The 18,737-nt window shown below is 40.4% G+C and overlaps 1 protein-coding gene across 19 annotated transcripts in view; it reads left to right on the top strand.

Annotated features, from left to right (window-relative positions):
* klc1b (kinesin light chain 1b) overlaps positions 1 to 8,591 on the top strand; it is a 53,830-nt gene extending 45,239 nt beyond the window's left edge. For 12 of the 19 annotated variants that reach the window (XM_020481363.2, XM_020481361.2, XM_031823274.1 and 9 more), the window contains 3 exons: positions 3,922 to 4,052; positions 5,707 to 5,767; positions 6,520 to 8,591. In XM_020481363.2, coding sequence (XP_020336952.1) covers positions 3,922 to 4,052; positions 5,707 to 5,767; positions 6,520 to 6,594 — 267 coding nt within the window. In that variant the 3' untranslated portion in view covers positions 6,595 to 8,591. Of the gene's footprint in view, positions 1 to 1,110; positions 4,053 to 5,706; positions 5,768 to 6,519 lie in introns of all 19 variants that reach the window. The other 7 variants (XR_004209798.1, XR_004209796.1, XR_004209797.1 and 4 more) reach the window with 1 other exon arrangement.
* Positions 8,592 to 18,737: the final 10,146 nt, after the last annotated feature.

The raw sequence follows: 18,737 nt of genomic DNA, 5'->3' as shown, positions 1-18,737 counted from the left end.
AACCTACCCTTTTGATGATTACCCTTGCCATGGCAACCAATCAGCCTGTCCATCAAATGCTCCTCCTTCGTTCAGTGGATTGTACTCTTCCTCTTGATTCCGGCATTCTACTAAGGTTGGACCAAAGCTGGGGGGGCTGGGGGCGGGTCTTTATGTCAGAAAACAGACTACAATATCAGAGCTATTATATCTCGTGTATTATAATGTAGCCTAGTACGGGGTGTGGGTTACAATTTTGGCTGTTATCACTTAATATAGACTACCTTATGTTATTGAACATATCTATAACCAAATTGTTTATTTATTCATTTTTAAGGTATGTTCATAACAATTATCTGTCCTGCATTCATATGATCAGGTCTATACATATTCCTCTTGTGCCACTGCTAGTTTCTTCACAGCAGTATATCATATGTATAGAGAGATGGATAGATTTTCAGGTGTATTAGCCATCGTCAGCCTCTCAATTTGTTAGTTCGATGACTGTGCTGCTGAAGTGCTGATGCTTGCACATGCCCTTCGGTCTGCAGTGCACAGTCACTGGCTGGGCTCGGTGTGCCAAGTCCACCCTTGCTTGTCTGCCCACAGAGACGGTACAGCAAACGGCTGAGTCACAGTGACTGACTGCACACAGACACAATAGTAGCATCACTGACCAGCACTGTAGGTGGAGGGAGGCTGTAGCACCATCCATAAACTGGCCACTGTTTATTCATTCCTCAAACAAAACACAGCTGTGATGCTGCAGGCTATTTAGGTCAGTGGATGAATTTGATGTGTTAGGAAAGGCTACTTGAATTTATTTGATTGCCAGTCATTAATTTGCTATTTTATGGTGAAGCTATAAAAGTAAATTGATAAACGCATAGGCCTACACATTATTTCTGAGCTTCAAATAGGAAGGCAGAGCCACATCATAAGCATGCTTCCTTTCTATTTAAACATTTATACCATGCAAATTAAGATGGATTCTATTTTAAATCAAGAGTAGATCATACTGCAGTGCAGATTTGGCCAAGATCACGTCTTTTCTCATTAGGATAATTAAGATGCCCCCACCCCAGAGCTTTTTAATCATATGTTTGTTTGTGTTTTTCCTCTTTCCTTCAGGCCTAAGCCACATCAAGATTATTCCTCCATCCTTCTCTCCTCTTCCCCAACAAATAGTAAAGGATGTTTTTGTCGATCCCCTTTGGCCTTCTCTTCTCTCCTACCACCAAATGAAAAGCTCCTCCTCTGCCGTTCCTGGTGTCCTCGGCGAGACTGCTCCCTGTTGTCACGTCTGTCCCTGTACTGACAACCGTTGGGATGTTTGGTTTCCTCTTCCCTCTGATCCCTCTTTCTCTTTTCACCCTTTTCTTTCACTAACCTTGTCTTGCTCCTTCGTCAGAATTTTCTCTCCCTATTCCCATAACATGAAGTCATGCCTATCACATTCTCCTCTAAAACTCACCAACTCTCCCTCTCCACCTCAGTCTTCTTCTAACATGCATCTGTAATATTCAACTGTATTTAGTAATGGCATGATAGAAGGGGTAAGTGTTTGGAAATACGGTGGCCCGTTGGGAACACAGAGCAAAGCAGAAATGCCAGAGTGGTTTTGGACAATGACCTGCAACTGCTTCCAAAACACCAGTCTGTTACCATGATAATGCCTGTCCTTTTGCCTTCACAACGTAGCTGTGGTTTGACTGTCTGCATCTCACATCTCCCTTCAGGACTTCACTGTTGCTTTGCATTGGCCTCAGTCTGTATTTGTGTTGGAGTGGCTTTGCCTTCTAGAGCGTACACGCACACTCCCAGGACTGTAAGCAGCTGGCAGGTGAAAATAGTCTGTGATCAGTCTGCAGTTGATTAACTTGGTGCCTGTATCTTAATAATAATTTGCTTCCTTAAAGTTAATTTCATCATTATGAAGTGTAACCATATGCCTGAGCAGTTTTAAAAAGGTACTGTATTGTAATAAATGCGTATGACTTTGGTATATTAGGTTGGCTAACTCTGACAAAAGTGTTTGATGTTGGGGTTTCAAACTTATCCTCATTTTATATATATTTTTCCTATTCATTTTTAATTTAGTGTGTTTTTCTTCTTATTTAAAACTTTTATTATGCTTGCTTTGTATTGACTGCCGAAGGCGGCGGTGGTATGTCAACCTATTATACTACCAATATGTGGTCTTATAGTAGCCGCTGCCTGTTTTGTCTTGATCGACTAAAACACACTGCAGCCTTTTTCAGCCTGTGTCATACAGCAGCTTTATAAGCAAACTGTCACCTTCACAATTTCCCGAGAGCTCAAGTTCTTCTTGGCTAAACTGCTCTCCCTTCTTTGATGCATAGCATTTTACACACTGTAGGCCTATTGTTTACCGTGCATCGGTTACATTTTAAAAAGGGAATAGTGGCACATTATCTGGTTAAAGGCTACTGTAACAGAACCAACATGTAACGTTGCCAAAACATCCCTGTCGAAGCAACAGCACATCTGTTGCCTTCAAATGAGATTTTCTAACCTCTTGAGACCCAAGGGCAAGTTAGTGACCACGTGGGCTCTTCATTGCCTGCTTCATATTGCCTTTGAATGTGTTGTTGAGATTATAGGACATATTAGTGTTGCCATTTGAGGAAACGTATGAATCATTGCATGTGTGTATTTGTGTGTTTTAATATGTTGCCTTCCCTACCCCTTACGTCACACAGTTCATTACAGGTGAACATTGTCCATTTTGACTAGACCTCTTTTTGAACTGCAAAACCCATAGTCAGTGTTGGTTTAAGATCATTATCGTAAGTGTTTAACTAACTGAATGTACTATAATTTCCATATTATGCGTAAATGTAGTCATGATATTTATGGATTTGATAAGGCACTCGTCACACAGGCTTTTGAAATGTCCTTTGCCATTCCTAGCCATAAAGCATATTTTCAAGAATGCAAGCAACACTGAAAAAGAGGGAGAGAAACGACAATGTTCATCATGTAATTCGGACAATATTGTTGTTATAGTGGAATGCTGATTTAATTATTAAAGTTGTCTGTAATTGATGTTCTATAGTGTGAACTTCTGTTTCCCAGGGCAGAAGTAAACTCCATGGCAAGCTCTATAAGCACCATCTTAGAATGTAGGACTGCATAATATTTACCATTTCTTCTTGCATTGTGATGATTGTTGCATCAATGCTTGTTGGTATTCCCAAATAAAGTTTTTAATTTGTGAGGTGTCATTTCTCTCTGCACATCTTCCTGATTATGAACATTTACGCAGCAGGTTAGTAGAATTAACTTAGCAGGTTACGTGACTGGGGTTAAGTGTTAGTGAAAATTCTATGAAAATCACTTTATCGAAATGCTGTGAAGTGTCCAGTTCAAAAGATGCTACAAAGTCCTGTGAATGTCTGGTTTGGATCCAGGGGGACCTATTATGTCTATTACGTCTGGATGACGTGATGCATGGATTGACAGGTGGAGCCCACTGTAGACCACTTCTATAGTGAAATAACAAACATTCATACCTCTTCCACTTGTGTACCTTTTACCTCTATTCCATAAAGTTGGCCACTTAAAAAAAAAACGGAATCCCCTGCCTACAGGAAATACTAATTGGCATCTGCCTATGCCACAAGCATATTCATGTCAACTTCAATCTGAATTTGAAATGAACATAACTGATAACCCAGTAACGCCACGTCTATTTAATCAATGTGGAGTGTGTGGATTGGGCTGCAGTCTCTTTTTATTGTGAAAGTGCCTGCCAGCTTAATGTGGTTTTCTGCAGGTCACCTGATTTGCGCTGATTGTATAATTTTAATATGTGTATATGGGGTCCCTGATGTGTGGTTATCTTCGTGTTTACTGATTGGTTTGATTGTATATGTGTACAGTATGTGTAGGGTCATTGATGTGTGGGTGTATCTACAGGATGGTAGTGGGGCGCTACAGCGCAGTGTTTCCCTAGGGAAGCTAAGGGACGTCCTGCGTAGAAGCAGCGAGCTACTAGTGAAAAAACTACAGGGCAATGGACCTCCAGAACCAACCAGAACCAGCACCAAGTAAGAACAACACCATCACTGTCCAGATGAATATAATTAAGAACTGAGTCGTGTTCTTTAGGGCACACAACAGAAAGCATTTTGCAATGGACATTGTCCAACATCTGTTTGGTGCCTAATGAAAATAACTCAATGAAAGTCACGGGGAAAAAACGCGTCAAGATGCCTGGCAAAGCTGAAACACTTTTCACATTAACATGACAAAATCTGCTAAAGCTGGGTTAGATGGATCATAATTTGATGTCTAAAAGACTAGCAGTCACCTGCTCAGATCACAAACAACCTCTTGTGTCCTTCAGAATTGGGTTCAAATACAATTTAAATTACTTTCACATACATTTGGATATTTCTACTCTTTTTAAAATACAAGCAGTTGAATATTTGAATGTATTTGGAAATACACAAATATTCCATGCAATTGAACCCAGGTCTTTTTCGTCCTAGGGGTATTTTAAATAATATATTTGGAAACAAGTATTTGAAAGTAGTTTCTAATACTAGGCTATTTATGGGAACTTTCACTTCTAATACTTTTTTTTAAAACTAATACTTTCAAATACTTCAAATAGAAGTAGTTGATTCAACCACATTATTTGAAAAAACTAAAATACACATAATTATTTAAAATACAAATACTTAAACATGCATGTATTTGAACCCAGGTCTGGTGTTCTTAAAAGCCCAGTGTAGTCAAAAACATGATTTTTCTGTGTTGGAATAATACTGTGACAATGATAATGCCCTTTTAGTGTAAGTGCTGTTTGATTTTCTGCCTGTTTTGGTGGCAAGGCAATAGTAGACCATAATAATAGACCAATAACAGAGTTTCAATCCTCTGCCAATAACCGCTAGTTTTCAGGTTAAATATCCCTCCCACTAGGCTTGTCGACCACTCCCAGACAGTCCTAGCAAAAGTCTGGCTTGAGAAAATCTGTTGTTCTGCCCCTGAACAAGGCAGTTAACCCAAATCAATTTTTTTTATATAGCCCTTCGTACATCAGCTGATATCTCAAAGTGCTATACAGAAACCCAGCCTAAAACCCCAAACAGCAAGCAATGCAGGTGTAGAAGCACGATGGCTCGGAAAAACTCCCTAGAAAAGCCAAAACCTAGGAAGAAACCTAGAGAGGAACCAAGCTATGTGGGGTGGCCAGTCCTCTTCTGGCTGTGCCGGGTGGAGATTATAACAGAACATGGCCAAGATGTTCAAATGTTCATAAATGACCAGCATGGTCAAATAATAATAATAACAGGCAGAACAGTTGAAACTGGAGCAGCAGCACGGCCAGGTGGACTGGGGACAGCAAGGAGTCATCATGTCAGGTAGTTCTGAGGCATGGTCCTAGGGCTCAGGTCCTCCGAGAGAGAGAAAGAGAGAATTAGAGAGAGCATACTTAAATTCACACAGGACACCGGATAGGACAGGAGAAGTACTCCAGATATAACAAACTGACCCTAGCCCCACGACACATAAACTACTGCAGCATAAATACTGGAGGCTGAGACAGGAGGGGTCAGGAGACACTGTGGCCCCATCCGATGACCCACTGTTCCCCGGTAGGTTGTCATTGTAAATAAGTATTTGTTCTTAACTGACTTGCCTAGTTAAATAAAGGTTACTTTAAATGTAACTTTTTGGGGGGTGTTCCAACAGCATGAAGAGAGCTGCCTCCCTGAACTACTTGAACAAGGCCAGTGACCTAGATGGTTTCCAGGTAAGCGACCCTGTCTAGTAGCTCTGTGGGATGTAGAAATGAGGGAGCCATATGACTGCTACAGTAATATGCATATATTAAGGTATGAAAGCAGTGAGGCTGAGATGTTAGTAATAAAAGTGATTCTTTGTATACTTCGCCGTCCTGCAAATGGTACTGGAGCATCTGCTCTCGGACCAACAGGCTCCGAGACAGCTTCTACACTCAAGCCATAAGACCGCTAAATAGCCAGACTGCTAAATAGTAAAACCAATGGTACCCAAACTATCTGTATACACACACACTGTCACTCCCACACACGTCCCTCACACTTTCAAACAACGCATACAGACACAACACAAACATACATTTGCACAAAAACACTTTTACACATCATTTGCTGCTGCTACTCTGTTCTTTATTTTACTCTTATCTATCCAGATGCCTAGTCACTTTACCCTGCCTTCATGTACATACACTATCTACCTCTAAGTACCTCTGTACATTGATCTGGTACTTCCTGTATGTAGCTCCATTCATGTGTATTTTATTTTATACCTCTTGTGTTAGTTACTATTTCATTTTTTCAACTCTGCATTGTTGGGAAAGGTTCGTAAACAAGCATTTCATTGTAAAGTCTACACCTGTTGTATTTGGCGCATGTGATAAATAAAATGTTATTTTATTTGTGTGGTAGCTTCTTTCCTTTAATTATGATGCATATATTGATGCCCCCCTCTCTCTAACTCCTCTTCTCTCTCTTTCTTTCTCAGGGTCCAGGCATCAGCAGGCTAAAGGAGAGCCGTGGCCTGAGCTCCAGCACTGTAGATCTGTACAGCGGAAACTGAGAAATGAACAACATACTAGCACATGTTACTCCTGTTTCAGCCCACCATAATAACTACTGCCCCAAAGAAACATCTACCTACTACACCAAGTCATCTCCCAGAGCCAGAAGCCCAAAGATTCAGCGACACCTCGATCTCTGCTACCACAACCACTTCCCTAAAGACACATCCATGTTGCTCTAAAGTCTTCTGAGCCTTGAACCCAAGCCAACCATGCGGTTGCCTGTTTCTTTCAGATACTCTGGTCCCAAAGACATGCCCGCTTCTCCCTCTCAGTAATCAGGACCTCCTCCCAAAGACCCCCCTGCCACACCCTCCACCGGTGAGGGAATGTTTTCTGGGCTAGAGGTATACAGGGCATGTTGGCTATGGGACACATTAAAAACAGGGCATTTCCTGAAACAGGCGTGTGTCCCTATAGGCTATTGGGATCAGACTGGGAAACTACCCAGCAAGAAACACACCTCTTGTGAAATGTTTCCTGTATACCCTTAGTAAATAACTATAGGTGTGTGTGTGTACACGGTTTAGTTACATCTGGAATCTCTGTTGCCATTGCTGTGCTTTTCTGTAATTGCGATATGTTATACATCTCTGTAAAATACTTGTTTAATTGTGCTTAATCCTACAGTTTTGATTTATTATTCCTGTGCCGCTATTCCTTGTTTTAACATTGCAAATTGTTTTGCATTTTTACCTTGTAAAACTAAAACGGACCCCCCCCCCCCCCCCCCCAGATAGAGCGCACTACATGTTGGTAGGAAATTGGTTTGCTGTCATTCTGGCAGGATTTACATAACCTTAAGATTTATTAACCCTTTAGTTGCCTATTGAGATTGCTAGGGAGACAGGGTGTTGGTAGAACGCTTTGGATAATAGGGCGAATAAAATGAAATACTGTGTGACTAGTATAGGAGGGTGTCCTAAATTGCATCCTATTCCCTACATAGTGCTCCTCTTTTGACCAGGGCCCTCCTATGGTAGCGTACTAAATAGAGAATAGGGTGCCATTTGGGAAGTAACCATAGATAACAGGGTTGATGTTAAGCACATTGCTGCCACCCACTGGTGCCATGGGTGTTCTGAAGTAAGATGCTTGAAAAGTCACTGAATTCACCAGATGGCTCCACCCAGAATGAGGTCATTGAATTTTACTGTCTGATGTTATGATCACCACCAGCAGGCACTCTCTTAAGATTATGGTTTAAATTGGAGTTACTTAGGATGATACATTTCTAAATGTGTATATATTATTCTTTTTTTGGGTTGATAATTTTGCACAACTCTTGGATGGGTCTCTATTTTTTGATTTACATTTTACTCATTTAGCAGACGCTCTTATCCAGAGCGACATACAGTAGTAAGTGCGTCATTTTCATATTTTGTTTGTACTGGGCTCCCATGGAAATTTAACCCACAACCCTGGTGTTGGAAGTGCCACACTACCAACTGAGCCACATGGGATCAACTGTAATGTAAAGAAAATCAACATTGAACATAAATGGCATGTTATGTGATTGTAAAGGAGTTGCTTGGCTTGTTGTGTGCTTGGTCATATTCACTAGGCACAAAATGAGAGAAAGCACCTCCCCGTTTGACTGTTATCTGAAAATGTACAAAAGGAAACACTTTTTCGTTTGACGTTACACAAAGTCTTGAAACGTTTTGAAACAGTGTGCCCTAATGAATACAACCTTGTTCAACACTTTGTTTTTGTTGTCCTTTTAACACTGGTACATATTGGGTATCTGCGTAGTAGTTTGACAGATATCTGTTCACACTTTTCATAATCGGGGTTTGTGATTCATCTTTTGTACTTAAAAGCCATTCAGGTTCAGCTGAACAACATGCTGCAATGCATCTGCTCTAGTAAGGTTCTGTCTGTCTTGTATCTATTTTGGTTCTTACATGTTATACTGGATATGTCATCTGTACATCTGTCTTTTCCACTGTCAGTTCTGCCTTTCTGTCTACCAATAAAAATGTGTTCCCCTACCCATTGTGCCTAACTTTCTTGCTCTCTGTTATATTACATTTTAGAAAGTGACGTGTATTCGACTGTCAGACACCTGAGGGGTGTACTATGAAGCTGGATAGAGGACTTAGTGAGCTAACGTTACAACCAGGAATACGACATTCCCGAAGCGGATCCTTTGTTCGCACCACCACCCAGGGCATTTGATCTGATTTCAGAGGCCGACCCAAAACAACGTTGCCGCAGAAGAGGTAGATGGGGCGGCCTCCTGGTCAGGCTTTGAAGGCGTGCACACCACCCACTGCTTCCGAGTATATTACTCGCCAAAGTCCACTCTCTAGGTAACAAGGTAGACAAAATTAGGGCAAGGGTTGCTTTTTAGAGAGACATCCGGGATTTTAACATTCTCTGTTTCACAGAAACATGGCTCTGGGGATATGTTGACGGAGTCGGTACAGCCACCGGGATTTTTTATGCGTCGTGCCAACAGAAATAAACATCTCTCTGGGAAGAAGGGTGGGGGTGTATGCTTCATAATTAACGACTCGTGGTGTAATCGTAACAACATACAGGAACTCAAGTCCTTTTGTTCACCTGACCTAGAATTCCTTACAATCAAATGAGGACCATATTATCTCCCAAGAGAATTCTCGTTGGGTTGTTTTCACAGCCGGGTATATCCATCCTCAAGCCGATACCACAACGTCCCTCAAGGAATTACACTGGACTCGATGCAAACTGGAAACCATATATCCTGATGCTGCATTTATTGTAGCTGGGGATTTTATCAAAGCAAATATTGAGAACAAGGCTACCTAAATTCTATCAGCATATTGATTGTAGCACATGTGCAGGCAATACAGTGGATCACTGCTACTCTAACTTCTGCGATGCATACAAGGCCCTCCTCTGCCCACCCTTCGGCAAATCCGACCACAACTCCATTTTGCTCCTACCGTCCTATAGGCAGAAACTCAAACAGGATGCATCCGTGACTAGAACTATTCAACGCTGTTCTGACCAATTTGAATCCACACTTCAAGATTGTTTTGATCACGCAGACTGGGAAATGTTTCAGACAGCCTCAGAGAATAACATCGATGTATATGCTGATTTGGTGAGTTTATAAGGAAGTGCATTGTAGATGTTGTACCCACTGTGACAATTATAATGTACCCTAATCAGAAACCGTGGATAGATCGTGGCATTTGCACAAAACTGAAAAGTGCGAACCACTGCATTTAACAATGGAAAGATGACTGGGAATATGGCCGAATATAAACAGTGTAGTTATTCCCTCTGCAAGGCAATCAATCAAGCAAAATGTCGGTATAGGGACAACGTGGAGTTGTGATTCAACGGCTCAGGCACGAGACGTATGTGGCAGGGTCTACAGGCAATTACGGACTACAAAAAGAAAACCAACCATGTCACAGACACCGACGTCTTGCTTCCAGAAAAACGAAACATCTCTGCCAGCTTTGAGGATAATACAGTGCCACAGACGTGGCCTGCTACCAAGGACTGCGGCCCTCTCCTTCTCTGTGGGCCAACGTGAGTAAAACATTTAAATGTGTTAACCCTCACAAGGCTGCCGGCCCAGATGGCATCCCTAGCTGGGTCCTCAGAGCATGCGCAGACCAGCTGGCTGGTGAGTTTACAGACATATTCAATCTCTTCATATCCCAGTTTGCTGTTCTCACATGCTTCAAGATGGCCACTATTGTTCCTGTTCCAGAAGGCAAAGATAACTGAACTAAATGACTATCGCCCCGTAGCACTCACTTCTGTCATCATGAAGTGCTTTGAGAGACTAGTCAAGGATCATATCACCTCCAACTTACCTGCCACTCTAGACCCACCTTAATTTCCATACCGACCCAATAGGTCCACAGACAATGCAATCGCCATCACACTGCACACTGCCCTATCCCATCTGGACAAGAGGAATACATAGGTAAGAATGCTGTTCATCGACTACAGCTCAGCATTTAACACCATAGTACACTCCAAGCTCATCACTAAGCTTGAGGTCCTGGGTCTGAACCCCGCCCTGTACAACTGGGTCCTGGACTTTCTGACGTGCCGCCACCAGGTGGTGAAGGTAGGAAACAACATCTCCACTTCGCTGATCCTCAACACTGGATCCCCACAAGGGTGCGTGCTCAGCCCCCTCCTGTACTCCCTGTTCACCCATGACTGTGTGGCCATGCATGCCTCCAACTCAATCATCAAGTTTGCAGATGACACAACAGTGGTGGGCTTGGCCTCCCGAGTGGCGCAGTGGTCTAAATGCACTGCATCGCAGTACTAGCTGTGCCACTAGAGATTCTGGGTTCGAGTCCAGGCTCTGTCGCAGCTGGCCTTGACCGGGAGACCCATGGGGCGGCGCACATTTGGCCCAGCATCGTCCGGGTTAGAGGGTTTGGCCTCCTGTCAGCAACGGGTGTGGCTGAAATATCCAAATCTACTAATTGGAAGGGGTGTACAGATACTTTTGTGTATATATGTATATATATATATATATATATATGTATGTATGTATATGTATATATATGTATATATATGTGTATATATATGTATATATATATGTGTATATATATGTGTGTATATATATATGTGTATATATATATATGTATATATGTGTATATATATAAGTATATATAGATATGTATATATATATAGATATGTATATATATATGTATATATATATATATGTATATATATATATGTATATATATATATATATGTATATATATATATATGTATATATATATATATGTATATATATATATATGTATATATATATATATATATATATATATATATATATATATATATATATATATAGATATATATATATATAGATATATATATATATATATATATATAGATATATATATATATAGATATATATATATAGATATATATAGATATATATATAGATATATATATATATATATCTATATATATATCTATATATATAGATATATATATATATAGATATATATATAGATATATATAGATATATATATAGATATATATATATATATATATATAGATATATATAGATATATATATATAGATATATATAGATATATATATAGATATATATAGATATATATAGATATATATATATATATAGATATATATATAGATATATATAGATAGATATATATATATATAGATATGTATATATATATATATATGTATATATATATATATATATGTATATATATATATATATATATAGATATATATATATATATATATAGATATGTATATATATATATATATGTATATATATATATATATATATAGATATGTATATATATATGTATATATATATGTATATATATATATATGTATATATATATATAGATATGTATATATGTATATACATATATATGTATATATATATATATACATATATATGTATGTGTATATATATGTGTATATATATATGTATATAGATATGTGTATATATATGTATATGTATATATATATACAGTGCCTTGCGAAAGTATTCGGCCCCCTTGAACTTTGCGACCTTTTGCCACATTTCAGGCTTCAAACATAAAGATATAAAACTGTATTTTTTTGTGAAGAATCAACAACAAGTGGGACACAATCATGAAGTGGAAAGACATTTATTGGATATTTCAAACTTTTTTAACAAATCAAAAATGGAAAAATTGGGCGTGCAAAATTATTCAGCCCCCTTAAGTTAATACTTTGTAGCGCCACCTTTTGCTGCGATTACAGCTGTAAGTCGCTTGGGGTATGTCTCTATCAGTTTTGCACATCGAGAGACTGAAACTTTTTCCCATTCCTCCTTGCAAAACAGCTCGAGCTCAGTGAGGTTGGATGGAGAGCATTTGTGAACAGCAGTTTTCAGTTCTTTCCACAGATTCTTGATTGGATTCAGGTCTGGACTTTGACTTGGCCATTCTAACACCTGGATATGTTTATTTTTGAACCATTCCATTGTAGATTTTGCTTTATGTTTTGGATCATTGTCTTGTTGGAAGAGTTTTCAGGTTTTCTTCCAGAATGGTCCTGTATTTGGCTCCCTCCATCTTCCCATCAATTTTAACCATCTTCCCTGTCCCTGCTGAAGAAAAGCAGGCCCAAACCATGATGCTGCCACCACCATGTTTGACAGTGGGGATGGTGTGTTCAGGGTGATGAGCTGTGTTGCTTTTACGCCAAACATAACGTTTTGCACTGTTGCCAAAAAGTTCCATTTTGGTTTCATCTGACCAGAGCACCTTCTTCCACATGTTTGGTGTGTCTCCCAGGTGGCTTGTGGCAAACTTTAAACAACACTTTTTATGGATATCTTTAAGAAATGGCTTTCTTCTTGCCACTCTTCCATAAAGGCCAGATTTGTGCAATATACGACTGATTGTTGTCCTATGGACAGAGTCTCCCAACTCAGCTGTAGATCTCTGCAGTTCATCCAGAGTGATCATGGGCCTCTTGTCTGCATCTCTGATCAGTCTTCTCCTTGTATGAGCTGAAAGTTTAGAGGGATGGCCAGGTCTTGGTAGATTTGCAGTGGTCTGATACTCCTTCCATTTCAATATTATCGCTTGCACAGTGCTCCTTGGGATGTTTAAAGCTTGGGAAATCTTTTTGTATCCAAATCCGGCTTTAAACTTCTTCACAACAGTATCTCGGACCTGCCTGGTGTGTTCCTTGTTCTTCATGATGCTCTCTGCGCTTTTAACGGACCTCTGAGACTATCACAGTGCAGGTGCATTTATACGGAGACTTGATTACACACAGGTGGATTGTATTTATCATCATTAGTCATTTAGGTCAACATTGGATCATTCAGAGATCCTCACTGAACTTCTGGAGAGAGTTTGCTGCACTGAAAGTAAAGGGGCTGAATAATTTTGCACGCCCAATCTTTCAGTTTTTGATTTGTTAAGAAAGTTTGAAATATCCAATAAATGTCGTTCCACTTCATGATTGTGTCCCACTTGTTGTTGATTCTTCACAAAAAAATACAGTTTTATATCTTTATGTTTGAAGCCTGAAATGTGGCAAAAGAACGCAAAGTTCAAGGGGGCCGAATACATTCGCAAGGCACTGTATATATGTATATGTATATATATGTGTGTAATTCCAGCATGCATACTTGCTCCATTTGATGAATGGAAATAGACATCTGTTACAAAACACCAAAAAGTGTGCCTAATGAGATCCAACGATTGCCATTGATTAGCCCTACATGAATTGATGCGTCTTGCTGACAAATTGAACTTTTTTTGTAGCCTGAAATGGTTCCGGGAAAAACAGGAGATTCACCCTAATTTACTAGACTAGGCTACAATATGTATTACCATGAACTTCATATAGGCCAGTGAAAATAGGTGGGTAAACTCTGTTTGCTGGTCGCGGTAAAACGTTCCCTATAATTTCAATCCATTTTTCTGAAAAAGGTAAGTGCGTTTACTTGCGTTTACCCTTCACTAGGCCTACACTGCCGGTAGCCTACCATCTCAATTGAGGCAATTTTACACACATGAACACACGCAGAACAGGTAGCCTACATTCAAGATAAAACATGAGTTGTATCAAAACATGTTTAAGACCCTAGTTCATGTGACATAAAACTCTACCTTTCTTTCCATACATGAATGACATTTATGACAATGTTCTTTGTCAAGCATTTAACAATTGAATTAGGACATTGAACTTAAACCCTGTACGAATCATGGATCTTGGAGATCTCAGAAAATGCACCGTAGGTGTAACAATGCCTAAGTAACATTTAATGACTGTATGTTTCGCTGTGAAAACAGTTCTCATGGGCACACAAACCCAGAAGAATGGAGGCCTATGCCATTGCAAAATCTAATGATTCTCACCGAATGTTAAACTCTTCTAACCAAAATAATCACTGTATAGGCCTACTGTCACTAACGCATAGTCTACTTGTGGGATGGATTGGATGCGCATTGATGTCTAGCTGTAGACTCGTTGTCTAGTGATATTGTCGACCATCATCAGCTGATCCAGGAAAGAAAACAAATATTGATAGAAAATAATGAAGCTAAATAAACAGTCTGGCCACGGATGGCACAAAGAACACCAGTACCTGAAAAAACAAAACAATGAGTGCTCTAAACAGCTGGCTGACAAAAGTAAACAATGCTAAATCAACAGATAAATAGAATGCATTGGAATTAAGGTAAAGGACGCATGGCAAACAAATGGTGGAAATTAGGAAGTACAAAGGAAAATCTATGCCAAAATTCAGCACTACTGAGTGGACAGCACCATCACATAGAAATAAATGGATTAACTTCATTGGGATAGGGGGCAGCATTGGGACGTTTGGATAAAAAGCGTGCCCAGAGTAAACTGCCTGTTTCTCAGGCCCAGAAGCTAGACTATGCATATATTAGTAGATTTGGATAGAAAACACTCTAAAGTTTCCAAAACTGTTAAAATAATGTCTGTGACTATAACAGAACATCCTTTGATTTTAATTCTTTGAATAACGTCTCGGCGGCAACTGCCATTGCCTCCTTGGATAGCTCTCCATCGGTGAATGATTTATTATGCCAAGAGATGGGTGACACGGAAGGATGCCTCTGTTGCAGCCTTACTTTTAGCTGTCGGTTTGGTAAAAAGCGACCACTGTGCTTTCAATACAAACTTGAGCTTGTCAACTTTCTTTGAACTAAGCGTGCTCTTTAGCAGGTAGGTTTCTTTGAACTTGGATGGTGTGCTGCCGCTCCACCTTAACCCTTTTTGCGAGCGCTACAGCCTGGTGACAAATTAGGCAAATCCTTTCATCCTTAACTACGGTGAACAGAAAACCGTGTCCCCATTCTACATGAAAATACGTTTTTTTGCTTTTTCCGTTGTGCCTCCGCTGTCGTTTCGTTAGCTTGCGTATTGTTAGCTTGATAGCTCGTGAGCGTTAAAACAAGTGTCTTTGAGCTAGTTAAGGCGGATATACCCCTCCCCCGCCCCTCGACCCCCATCACTACACACAGGGCTCACACGGGGCGCATTTTAAATTGAATTCATAAATAATAATAATAATAATAATAAATTAAAACATTTAGACATTTATGATAAAAAATTTAAAAATCTCCTCGTGATTGACTTGGAATGCTTCCAAGATCGGCTTGTCGACAGTGATCAACGGGTTGGTGACTCCTGGTTTAAACCATGACAGAGGTGGGAGTGTTTATTTCATTTGGAAGCTTTTATTTTAATATTTACTATTATAAAACATATTTACAACTAGATTTTAAACAAATAGGAGAATGGTTTAATTTGCATTATTTAGAGGCCCCCCAAAGTTAGACTTTTGTTGCTTTTAGGGGAGCTAATGTCTCACCGTAATTCGGACCTTGCCTAAATAATATTCAATATCAGAGTATCTTTAAATCAACCAATTGGTGCTGAAAAGGAGACGACTATGCGTGTATTTACGTGGCTTTCTTTCATTGATCCCTACTACACAGCTCAAAAAATAAAGGGAAGACTAAAATAACACATCCTAGATCTGAATGAATGAAATATTCTTATTAAATACTTTTTTCTTTACATAGTTGAATGTGCTGACAACAAAATCACACAAAAATTATCAATGGAAATCAAATTTATTAACCCATGGAGGTCTGGATTTGGAGTCACACTCAAAATTAAAGTGGAAAACCACACTACAGGCTGATCCAACTTTGATGTAATGTCCATAAAACAAGTCAAAATGAGGCTCAGTAGTGTGTGTGGCCGGTATGACCTCCCTACAACGCCTGGGCATGCTCCTGATGAGGTGGCAGACCTGGACTAAAGCATCCGCCAACTCCTGGACAGTCTGTGGTGCAACGTGGCGTTGGTGGATGGAGCGAGACATGATGTCCCAGATGTGCTCAATTGGATTCAGGTCTGGGGAACGGGCGGGCCAGTCCATAGCATCAATGCCTTCCTCTTGCAGGAAATGCTGACACACTCCAGCCACATGAGGTCTAGCATTGTCTTGCATTAGGAGGAACCCAGGGCCAACCGCACCAGCATATGGTCTCACAAGGGGTCTGAGGATCTCATCTCGGTACCTAATGGAAGTCAGGCTACCTCTGGCGAGCACACGGAGGGCTGTGCGGCCCCCCAAAGAAATGCCACCCCACACAATGACTGACTCATCGCCAACCGGTCATGCTGGAGGATGTTGCAGGCAGCAGAACGTTCTCCACTGCGTCTCCAGACTCTGTCACGTCTGTCACATGTGCTCAGTGTGAACCTGCTGTCATCTGTGAAGAGCACAGGGCGCCAGTGGCGAATTTGCCAATCTTGGTGTTCTCTGGCAAATGCCAAACGTCCTGCACGGTGTTGGGCTGTAAGCACAACCCCCACCTGTGGACGTCATGCCCTCATACCACCCCCATGGAGTCTGTTTCTGACCGTTTCAGCAGACACATGCACATTTGTGACCTGCTGGAGGTCATTTTGCAGGGCTCTGGCAGTGCTCCTCCTGCTCCTCCTTGCACAAAGGCGGAGGTAGCGGTCCTGCTGCTGGGTTGTTGCCCTCCTACGGCCTCCTCCACGTCTCCTGATGTACTGGCCTGTCTCCTGGTAGCGCCTCCATGCTCTGGACACAGCAAACCTTCTTGCCACAGCTCGATTTGATGTGCCATCCTGGATGAGCTGCACTACCTGAGCCACTTGTGTGGGTTGTAGACTCTGGCTCATGCTACGACTAGAGTTAAAGCACCGCCAACATTCAAAGTGACAAAAACATCAGCCAGGAAGCATAGGAACTGAGAAGTGGTCTGTGGTCACCACCTGCAGAACCACTCCTTTATTGGGGGTGTCTTGCTAATTGCCTATAATTTCCACCTGTTGTCTATTCCATTTGCACAACAGCATGTGAAATTTATTGTCAATCAGTGTTGCTTCCTAAGTGGACAGTTTGATTTCACAGAAGTGTGATTGACTTGGAGTTACATTGTGTTGTTTAAGTGTTCCCTTTATTGTTTTGAGCAGTGTATGTACACCAAATTTAAAAGGATGGCTTTAGATAAATGTACTGAAAACCCTATTGAATGAAAACTCCAGGAGAAACGTGTTGGCCAGCAAGTGGGAGGTTTTTCAGCAGTTAAATTAAATGTATTCAGCGTCCGCAAGGGAGCCACGCCTGCAAAGCCCATTATGCATCTGCACAAGGTAAGTCTCCTAACACGCTGTGTACTACTCCCTTCACAGAACAGAGCAAACAGGCTCTAACTAGAATAGAAAGAGGAGTGGGTCTCAACATCAACAGTGAAGAGAATGCTAGCCTTCTAGTCAGAGTTCCTCTGTTCAGTGTCTGTGTTCTTTTACCCGTCTTAATCTTTTAGTTAAATTGGCCAGTCTGAGATATGGATTTTTCTTTGCAATTCTGCCTAGAAGGCCAGCATCCCGGAGTTGCCTCTTCACTGATGACGATGGTGTTTTGCGGGTACTATTTAATGAAACTGCCAGTTGAGGACTTGTGAGGCATCTGTTTATCAAACCAGATACTCTAATGTACGTGTCCTCTTGCTCAGTTGTACACCAGGGCCTCGCACTCCTCTTTCTTTTCTGGTTAGAGAACATTTGCGCTGTTCTGTGAAGGGACACAGCATTGCACGAGATCTTCAGTTTCTTGGCAATTTCTCACATGGAATAGCCTTCATTTCTAAGAATAGAATAGTCTAAAGAAGGACAGTTTTATTGCTTGTTTAATCAGAACAACAGTTTTCAGATGTGCTAACATAATTGCAAAAGGGTTTTCTAATGATCAATTAGCCTTTTAAAATTAGAAACTTGGATTAGCTAACACAATGTGCTATTGGAACACAGGAGTGATGGTTGCTGATAATGGGCCTCTGTACGCCTATGTATAGTTGAAGTCTGAATTTTACATACACCTTAGCCTAATACATTTAAACTCAGTTTTTCACAAATGACATTTAATCCCAGTAAAAGGTCAGTTTAATTCCCTGTCCCTGTCCCTGTCTCAGGTCAGTTAGGATCACCACTATATTTTAAGAATGTGAAATGTCAAAATAATAGTAGAGAGAATTATTTCTTTCTTTCATCATATTCCCAGTGGGTCAGAAGATTACATACACTTAGTTAGTATTTGTTAGCATAGCCTTTAAATTGTTTAACTTGG

The sequence above is a fragment of the Oncorhynchus kisutch genome, linkage group LG4 (assembly GCF_002021735.2).
Source record: "Oncorhynchus kisutch isolate 150728-3 linkage group LG4, Okis_V2, whole genome shotgun sequence".
Lineage (NCBI taxonomy): Eukaryota > Metazoa > Chordata > Actinopteri > Salmoniformes > Salmonidae > Oncorhynchus > Oncorhynchus kisutch.
Note: the sequence above shows the minus strand (reverse complement) of the source record. Positions and strands in the feature narration are given on the sequence as shown.